This window comes from Parus major, chromosome 25LG1 (assembly GCF_001522545.3).
Source record: "Parus major isolate Abel chromosome 25LG1, Parus_major1.1, whole genome shotgun sequence".
In the NCBI taxonomy this organism is placed as follows: domain Eukaryota; kingdom Metazoa; phylum Chordata; class Aves; order Passeriformes; family Paridae; genus Parus; species Parus major.
In genome coordinates this window covers 478,893-488,853 of record NC_031793.1, presented here as the reverse complement: position 1 = coordinate 488,853, position 9,961 = coordinate 478,893, and the positions used below count along the sequence as shown (strand labels likewise).

Genomic DNA, 9,961 nt, shown 5'->3' with positions numbered 1-9,961 from the left:
GTGCCCCAGGCTGGGTGAGGGTGCCCCAGGTGTGCCCCAGGCTGGGTGAGGGTGCCCCAGGTGTGCCCCAGGCTGGCTGGGGGTGCCCCAGGTGTGCCCCAGGTGTGCCCCAGGTGTGCCCCAGGCTGGGTGAGGGTGCCCCAGGTGTGCCCCAGGCTGGGTGGGGCTGGCCCAGGTGTGCCCCAGGCTGGGTGAGGGTGCCCCAGGTGTGCCCCAGACACAGGTGAGGGTGCCCCAGGTGTGCCCCAGACACAGGTGAGGGTGCCCCAGGTGTGCCCCAGACACAGGTGAGGGTGCCCCAGGTGTGCCCCAGGCACAGGTAGGTGTTAGCTGCCAGGGTTTGCTGGCCTGGGAGGGGAAGAAGTGTGCACTGTACACCTGGATCTGGAGGTGGCTCTGGGGGTCTCACCTGCCCATGGCCCTTCCTGAGGGGAGCCAGACACGGCTGCATCGTGGGGCTGCCCTGGCCACTGCTGTGCCTGGGGGGCAGGGGCACTGCTGGGTGTTCTGGGGTGTGGAGGGTGGAAGCCCTGCCAGCAGCTCATGCCTTGAGGTTGGAAGACAGCTGGATATAAGGAGGAAATTGTTTACACTGAGGGTGTTGAAGCCGTGGCACAGGTTGCCCAGAGCATCCGTGGCTGTCCCATTCCTGGAAGTGTCTAAGGCCAGGTTGAACAGGGCTTGGAGCAGCCTGGGATAGTGGAGGGTGTCCCTGCATGTTGGTGGCCTTTAAATGTCCTTTAGGTGACACTTAGTTGACCTGTAGAGTTTGGGCATAGGTTGGACTGGATCTTGGAGGTCTTTTCCAGCCAAACTGATTCTGTGTCTCCAGCACAAGCCATTCCACAGGCACAAGGTGTTTCCCCTGGCCAGCATCCCTGTGCCACTCACAGCATGAGCCCACATTCCACACTGTGCATTTGTGTCTCTTGTGGGTCTCCATCCTCTCTCAGTGCTCAGGGCACTGTTGGGGGCAGGTTTGACATTGAAATGACTGCAGGTCTCCTTCCCTTCCAGATTATCAGCTGACAAGCGCTGAGCTGTCCTCGCTGCCAGCATTCAGCTCACCTGGAGGGCTGTCCCTTGGCAACATCTCTGCCTGGCAGCAGCAGCAGCAGCAACAACAGCAGCAGCAGCAGCAGCAGCAACAGCAGCAGCAGCAGCAGCAGCAACAACAGCAACAGCAGCAGCAGCCACAGCAGCAGCCGCAGCAGCAGCACCTGGTCCCAGTGTCACTAGGAAACTTAATGTAAGTGACACAGAAGGGAAATGGGGAAATCTCTGAGGGTGCCAACCCTGCAGAGCCCCAGCTGTGACCACTCCCTGTGTTCTCCAGACTCCCAGCATCAGGCCCTGGTGGGTCCACGCTGTGTTCCTGGGGGGCAGGAGCTGTGTGCCCATGCACAGCTGCAGGAGGGCCCAGCACAGCTGGCTTGTGAAGCCCTGGCCCTGTCACTGTAGGAGTGACCCAGAGTCCCTGGTTGAGATCAGGCTACTTGAGGATGCTCCAAGAGCCTTGTCCTGCTGCCTGTTCTCAGTGGGATTGATCCCTGTACTCACCTGGGGGAGCTGAGAACCAGCCAGAGGCAGTGTTAGATGGGATGGACATTGCAGGATAAGGTGCCTGGAATTGTGCCCTGCTGCTATAGAAGAAGGTGGCTTTTAGTATTACAAAGAGGTTGCTTTTCTCCAAGGCAGAAAATACAAGTACTTGCATCTTAAGGCAGGATTTTTGAAGTAGAACTGCTTCTGGTCTGGAATAAAGCATCCACACCCAGAATTACACAGTCAAAATAAGGATTTAAGCCACTTGCCAGCATTTCCACCATGAAGGGATGGATGGATGGATGGATGGATGGATGGATGGATGGATGGATGGATGGATGGATGGATGGATGGATAGAGGGCTGGACCAGGTTTTTGTGTAGGAGTTTAGTGTTTGCTCACTGCTTGGTGCCTGTTTTCCAGGCAGGGCAGACAGCAGCTTCCTTAGTAGCTGCCTGGACCTCCTGCACCAGGGATGTGCAGGATGTGTGGAAAGCCTGGACAAAATTCTGTGTTGTAGTAGAGGTTGAGGAGGTTCCCAGTTTGGAGCAAAAGCACCTGGCTGAGCCCCGTGCTGGGTCTGTGCAGCCCACAGGGATGCTGGGGCAGAGCTGTAGGGACACCCATGGGACAGGGGTGTCACAGTCTGTCCCTCTTCTCCGTGGGTTTGGGCCACTGCTGAGGGACGGTGGGAGGGATTGGGGCTGGATCACAGGGTGCTGGGGGAGGAGGGATGCTGCCCACAGGGTCTGATCCCAGCTCAGTGATGATATGTCCTGGTGACTTACAGAGTATGAGTTCTGGAGTCACAATTCTGATTCTGAAGTCAGAGTTCTGTTTATGAATCCAGATTAATAATCTAATCCAGGTTTAAAATCATGGGTTTGTTTGGCTGTAGCGTGTGCAGGTTCTGAATTCTGTGCACTGGAGGATAAAAGGCCACCAAAAAGATAATAATGAGAGATTTCCCATTATCTCCTCCTCCATCCTTTTCTCCCCCTTCCTCCCCTTCTGCTCTCCTCCTCCTCCTCTCCCAACCTCTTTCCCCCACCTTCTGGATGCTCAGACAAGGGAGTCACTTGTCCCACACCACCACTTTGACTGTCAACACCAACCCCAACATCAGCATCAAGTCGGAGCCCGTCTCGCCCAACCGGGAGAGGAACACTGCCACCCCGCTCAGCACCTTCCCCCACCAGCCCCGGCACGAGCCCACCGGCCGCTCGCCCGTCGACAGCCTCAGCAGCAACACCAGCTCGTACGAGGGCAGCAGCGAGCGGGACGATCCCGCCCGCCCCGATTTCGGCTCGTCCCTGGGGCTCCTGCGGCCCAGCAGCGAGCCCGAGGGGGAGAGCCCGTCGGTGAAGCGCATGCGGTTGGATACCTGGGTCACATAACGGGCCCCGCCGCCCCGGGAGCTCCAGCAGGGCCACAGAGAGGGGCTGGGAGGGGCGGGGGGCTGGGGTGAAACGGGTGATGGGGATGGGCTGGGGTGGGGGGAAATTATCGTAAACTGCCTGAGAAATAGCTTTAGGATTTTGTAGGCATTCATTCTAGCGCAGCAGGCGATGCATGCAGTACATACGGCGCTCCTCGGCCGCGGGCTCGGGAACGGCCGGGCGTGCGGGAAGGGGGGACAGGGACGGAATCTCCGTGTCCTCACCAAAACCAGCAGCCCCTGGCGATGCTCCCCCGCGGGCGGGCGGGCCGGGCACTCGGTGCCCACCGGCTGGTGAGACCCCTGGGAAGCGGGACCGTATCCCTAAGGCAGAGCGCCTGCGGCAGGACGGGCTCCGGGGGGACACGGGGCGCAGAGCACCCCCAAAATGCACCTTCCTGGCCATTCCTGGGTCCATGGGCAGGGAGGGGCAGTGCAGGCACGACCCAGCTCTCTGGAAGCTCAAAGGGCTTCGGTAGACACAGGTTTTCCTCCAGAAGGGTTTTCCTACCCCGGTTTTCCTGAACCGGCTGGGAAGGGAGCGGAGGTCGGCTTGGAGAGCCCAGCTTTGATATGAAACAGGATGCAGCCACATCCACAGCCTGCTTGAGGCTCCTGCAATCCTGGAAAGCTGCATCAGGGGAGTAAGAGGCAGATTTTTAAGGCTTAATCCCGTTTGCATGAGAAGTGGGTGCAGACAGCATCCTTTCTACCAGAGCAGGGAACTTCACTGTTTCTGAGCAGGGTCATTGGAACACTGGAGTTCCCATTTCCCAGGAGTGCCTCACCTCCACCTGGGCACAGCAGGGCTGTGGAGAGGGGGATGTGTTAGAGCAAATTAGGGATTTCAGCAAACAACATCCATAAAAGCATTTTAGAAATGTGTTCCCATTGCACATGGGAAAGCTTTAAATCAGGAAAATGGGAAGAAACGGTTTTTTTACTGAAAGATGCAACTGAAGTAATGATCCTAATGAGATTTTGCCTGAAGGTTTCTAGGCCTCAAAAGGCAATGGTGAGCTGTGCAGAAAATCTGCTTGAGACTTGAGCAGTGATTTAGTGGAAGGAAAAAGGGAAAACCGAGGAATTTCCAAAAAGGAATTTCCTCATGTTGCCACTTGCTCTGGCAGTTTCCCAGGGATGGGTGTCAGTGCCCTGATCCCAAAATGCATCAGCCTGCTCACAGCTGGAGGGTCTGGAGGAGAAGAGACCGTTCCTGGCTGGTGTAGCCATTAGGGATGAGCTTTGTCCCTGCAGGCGCTCTCCTCAGGGATGCCAGTCCCCCATCCCCCTCCCAGCCTGCTGCCCTGTCACCCTGTGCAGGGACACCCCAGCCCCACTCACCCCTGGGCTCAAACTGGCACAAAACCTGCCCGGATGCCACCTTTGCCAGCCTTTGGCAGCTGGAGCCTGGCCAGCCTTGGGGGGCTGTGGAGGAGCTGGAGCTGCCTGGGGTTCAGCTCTACCCTGAGACAGAGCAAAGGGAGAGGAGCTGAGTCGTGGTGGGCTTTCTTCCCCTCCTGGATCTCTCTGCCAGGTGTCAGGAGCCAGCTCCACCTTGGAATGAGGCAGATGGCATACAAATGTCCCAGGATGAGGGCAACCCAGAAACAAATTTATGGGGTTTTATAAACTTCTTCCAACCCAGCATGTATCACAAAGTTCCTAATTGGAAAAACAAGACAAAAAAAGCTGATGATTATTGTGAAATGAATAAGGCGGCCTAAAGGGAGTGGTTGGAGGAGGAGAGGAAATCCTCCAGCAACTGGGTGAAAATCAGTAGCTGTTTGTGTGTGGAGACCTGGTGAAGGGGTCGGGGTGGTGGATTCTCAACGGTGCTGCCGTTCTGGGTACCCGCTCCTCACCACCATCCCTGCTGTGGACTGAGGCACGAGAAATGTGCCAGATAAAATCCACCCTTCAGACCTGGAAATACCAAATTGCTGCCACAGAGGCTTTTCCAAATGATGGTTTTATTCTTTCTCAGTGATAAATTTGGAATTCCCTCTCCTGTTCCCGTGCTCCAGAAAGGCCTTGGGTAGGGGAGGGGTGCTGGAAGGGACCCCGGGCAGGTTTTGTGCAGTTGAACGCCCCCGTCTCCCCGAGCCCAGCCCGGTGGGTGCCACCGTGTGCCAGGGACACGCTCAGCTCTCACCTCCAGAACGCTGGCTGCGGCAGAAGTGGATCTCCTTCCCTCCCTCCATCTCTGGCAGTCCTTTGGGAAGCAGGAGAGATGCTGCGGACCATGGTCTTCCTCGCCCACGCCCCGACCCGGCGGTGCCGGATGTACCGGACGCGCACCCGAGCTCTTTGCACGGCCTTGCTTTGGAAATTAGGCGGGATAATGACGTCTCATCGCTCTCGTTTTCTATTTTATTTTATTTTGTCTTCACAAAACCGACTCAACCCAAGGAAGCGGGGTCTGCCCCCCCAGCAGAGCGCCTTGCTCCAGAGACCCCAGCGAGGAGGCGGCGGCCGAGCCCCCCCGGCACTCGACGCCGTCGGTGCAGAGCAACCGCGAGGGGGGGGAAAAAAACCAAAAAAACCAATTTTGCTCATTAACTTCATGCCCTGACTCCCGAATTCACACTTCTGCCTGGAAGCTGAGAGCCTGGAAAACACAAAATCCAAGCCAAAAACGCTCTGGGTTCCGTAGACGCGGGTTGAGGTGTGCCCGTGCCGGAGCGGATCTGCGGCTGCGGGACTCGGCGATCCCTGGGCTGGTGCCACGGGCAAGTACGGCTCGTGGGGAGGCGGGGATGGATGCCCTGGGTCGGCTTCACGTCGCAGTCAAAGGGGTTTGGGGGCTGTTTGTCGGGGTCTTTATTTTGTTGGGGGCTTGGGGTTATTTTATTATTATATTCTATTTTTTTTTTTTTGTCCGGGTCATTATCCTTTATTTCCCCCCAGACTGTAGTATCTGGTAAACTCCTCCTAATTTTCAAAAGACAACGAGAAGAATGACAATCTAAGAAACCAACACCCTCCTTTGTGCTTCTATAAATATGTTTCTGATCTAATTTTATTTCTCGTGCTCATCTGTACTGTTGACAGTTACAATTGTGTATAATTTTTTTTTTTTTTAATTTGGAATTTTTGCGTTGTATAGGGTTTAGTTTTAAAATATATATATATTTTCCATTTTTTAAAAAGGGGTGTTGCAAAAAAAAATTGCACGATTTAAATGACAATAGTTAAAAATGCTGCAGTTTTTAGAGATGTGGAAGCAAAATGGAGCTTATTTATTCTCAAAGGCTATAAAGGTGTAAAATGCATGAAGAAAAAAAACATTTACAAAAAAAAAAAAAAAAAAGACAAAAAAAGTGTAACCTGAACAAAGTGTAGCGTTAAAAGATTTTAAAGGATGACAACAACAAGAAAAAAAGAAAAAAACCAACAAAAAAACAGCTAATATATTGTGTTTGGGCTAGTTTGCTTTCGTTTTTAATTGTTCCTTTTTTGGAGAATGAAATACATTTGTGTATATTTTCATATAAGAAGTATGCACTGAGATGTTTCCAAACTGATATATTCCTTTCTAAACGTGTGGTTACTTACCAAAGTCTGTTTCTGATCTTTACCTTCTGAACTCTCTGTGGATCCTCCAGCCCGCAGCCGAGCACAGGTAAGCCGGGGTGGGGGCAGCGGCATCGCCCCCTCCCCTCCCGCGCGGTGCTGGGGCTGGGGGCTGGCAGCTGGGGGGGCTGAGACCCCCGGCCCGGGAAGGCTGGTCTTTCCCAGGGCTCGGCAGAGCTGGTTTTGGGGTGTTTGTGCCGGGATGGCCGAGGTTCAGTGCGCAGAGGAGGAGGAGGAGGAGGGAAGGAAGGAGGTCACAGGGAGTGGCTCAGGTGACCCTGCTGCCGGCAGCTGTAGGAGCAAGGATGGGGTGGGAAGTCACCTGCCCACCCCTGCGGGAGATTTGGGAGTGGAGCAGGACCCTAAACGATGGGTGGAACCTTGGGAAGGGTGGGCGAGGCGCGGTGAGGATGGTGATGGATCGATGAGGATCAGCTCTGTGGGCTGTGATAGCTGGAATCAGGTGGTCAGCAAGGGGACAGGGTGACTCCCTGCTCTGGGGGTTGTTTTGGGGGGTGGCAGAGAGCCTGGCTCTGCTGAATGTTTGGATGAGGGGTTGGTGCTGGTGGGAGCCTGGAGGGGGCTGTGCTTGTGTGAGGGGCAGCCGAGCCCCCACAGGGGTCTGGCTCTTGCAGGGAGTCTCGGGGTCCCTGGGGTTTGTTGCTGTCGTGTGTTTGAGGCCACTGCCAGGGTTGGGGTCTGAGGGCAATGGAAGGGTTAAATCCAGAGCTGCTGGCAACAGGCCACGTGTGGGCCTGGGGGAAAGCAGGATGAAGAGGATGAGTATGTTTCTTTTTCCGTCCCCCCTTTTCACTTCCCTCTTCCTCTCCAGAATAATTTCAGCAAACCGAGGAAAAAGCAAATTTACAAAAACCCTCACCTTTTCCTTGAAAATTTCACCTCCTACACTTTTTCCTCCCCTTGTGTTGCTTGGTTGGGGGACTCCCCCCGTCACTTTGGGTGTGAATTGGGATGTTTGTCACCAGTTCTGGGGAAAAGGCTGTGAGCTGCTTCTGCCAGCCCAGGAGGGGGGCTCGGTGCTCTGGGGGTCCCCTCCACCCTCCCAGGGAGAGCATCCCTCAGCTGGGGAAGGAGCATCTTCCCAGCCACTCCTTAGCTCTGCTATCCTGTGTGCCACATCCTGCCTCCCATCCCTCCAGCTGAGGGCACAATTTGGGGATGTTTGGGAGATTTTCACCACCCAAAGTGGTGAAAATTCATCCCCATCCACCTCTCCCCGGTTTGGGAGAGTCTGTAACAGTGGGCTTCAGGTGAAGGTTTGCTCTGGTTTCCCTTTCCCATGTTGATCCTTTTATTCCACCTTCCTCTCTCACTTCACTTTATTTTTTTTTCCCCTCTTTTCCTTCTTCTGTTCTTTTTCCACAAAAAAACCCAACCAGACCCATAAATCAAGTGTTATGTTTTCACTACCTCCATTCATCACCCTTCCTTGTCCAGTGCAGGAAGCCACACTCGGGATGTAAGAGGGCCTTTCCCCCTTTATTTTTCCCTTTCCCCTGGTGATTTTATCTCCCTCCTGTCCCTCTGCCCCTCCTCTCTCTGGTCTCTCACCTGTAGTATTTTACCTGGCTACTGTAACTGTAAATAGCGAGTTTCAATCTGTTAGCAATGGTAACAGTACAGAAAACTGGGTTTGGGTTTTTGTTTTTTTGGTTTTTTTTTTTGTTGTATTGATATGAAATGAGATTATATTTTTGTCAGAGTATATTGTAATAATACTGACTTTGGACATGGCCGAGTTGTACAGCAATTTCTTGTTTAACCCTCCTGGCTCTGCCCGTGCACCCCTTCCCCGGCCTCGCTGCTCCCCAGCTTTCCATGTCCCAGCCCCTGCCGGGCTCCGGGGCTTCGTCCCGGGGCTGCTTTTCCACAGGGTTCCCAACACGCCGGCGTGTCCCCCGTGGCTCCGGGGAGGTTCCAGCAGCAAGGGGAGTCTTGCCGTGGAAATGGGGAGTCCCATTGTGGGGGGCTCCGGGGGTCTCCGCTCCGGGCAGCGGTCGGGGCTGTTCCAGCTCCTCTCTTCTCCCCAGCGGGGACAAAGCCCGGCCGCTCCCCGCTGTCCTCCTGCCCAGCTCCGTTCTCTGGAGCTGTTCGGAGCGAGCTTTGCTTAAGCCAGAAGAGGGTGGTGTGGCTCAGGCTGCGCCAGGAGCGGCTCCAGACAGGCTGGGAAGGTTTTCCGGGAGCCGAGGGTTCCTCAGGATGGGGATGAGCGGCTGCTGCCTCCCCCCGGTCCCCCGCATCCACCGCAGCGCTGAGCTGGGGGACGCTGGTAGGGATTTCTTGGCTTCAGATGGGTTTTCAGAGCGATATTGTCATGCTGGTGCCACTGAGATGTAGGGACTGGGCCAGCTCCTCACTTTCCGGAGCTGGAGGAACATTCTCTCCCCAGGGAAACTCTGGTCAGACCGTGCTGGGATGTCCCCGTGGCATCTCCAAGGCCGAGGGGTGCAGCAGCCCACCTTGGGCCGTGACTCCCCTCCTCCCCACGGCTCTTTCCAAGCATTTGCAGGCAAATCAGATGCTGAAGAGGTGGGGACCATCGTGGCCGAGCTGCTGCTCCCGCTTCCTTTCCCCCACGGCCTCGGGCAGGGTCCTCGTTCTCCCCATCCCCTTTGCTCCCCTGGCTCCCCGTAGCTCAGTTAAGCAGGTAGGTGTTAGCGAACTCTGGGGTATCTGCAAAAACCTTTGTAAAATAGAATAGACCCTTTAAACGATGCACTAAAAGGGGAAAAAATAAAAATCATAAATGCCCCCCCGCCCCCGTCAGCTTCTCTGTGTGATGGTTCGTTGGATGTCCCCGCTCAGCCCGTCTGTACCGGCACAGGCAGCTCTGCATCCTCCCCCCAGGGTGCTGCACAGGTAGAAACAAAACAGGACGTGCACTTCCCCCGAGGAGTTTTATTTATTGTTTTGAGAAGCAATTTAAAAGGGAGAAAAAAAAAAAAAAAAAAAGAGAAACTGTATCTATAATATATATATATATATTTTTAACCTCTTTTTTTTTTTTTCCTGATGCTCCTCCACCCGTGTGTGTGGGTGTGTGTGTGTGTGCGAGTCAAGGGATCGGGCTCGGGGAGCAGGGCGCTCCCTTGCCCGTGCCCAGCTCTCTGGGCCATGCGAGCCCAGCAGCAGTGGGAGGGGAGGGAGGATTGATGTCGAGAGCTTGCAGTGTTTTAACCGGGATCTTTGACTAATTCCATCTTTCTCTGGAGCGTTTGCACCCTCGGGGTCTGGCCTGACTGAGAACCTCCCGCGCCCTGGGGACCCCATCCCCACTCCCCGTCCCCGTTCCCTCCCGTCCTTGCTCCCTTGACAATCAGTGGCTCCTTCCCAGGGACTGCAGCACGTGGTTGAGACGTCTATTTCGTTTTTTCAATATTC

General features: G+C 55.0%; 1 protein-coding gene across 9 annotated transcripts in view; it reads left to right on the top strand.

Annotated features, from left to right (window-relative positions):
- MEF2D (myocyte enhancer factor 2D) overlaps positions 1-9,532 on the top strand; it is an 80,826-nt gene extending 71,294 nt beyond the window's left edge. For all 9 annotated transcript variants that reach the window (XM_015650090.2, XM_015650088.2, XM_015650089.2 and 6 more), the window contains 2 exons: positions 1,018-1,249; positions 2,612-9,532. In XM_015650090.2, the coding sequence (XP_015505576.1) occupies positions 1,018-1,249; positions 2,612-2,942 (563 nt within the window). In that variant the 3' untranslated portion in view covers positions 2,943-9,532. The remainder of the gene's footprint in view (positions 1-1,017; positions 1,250-2,611) is intronic.
- The last annotated feature ends 429 nt before the right edge of the window (positions 9,533-9,961 follow it).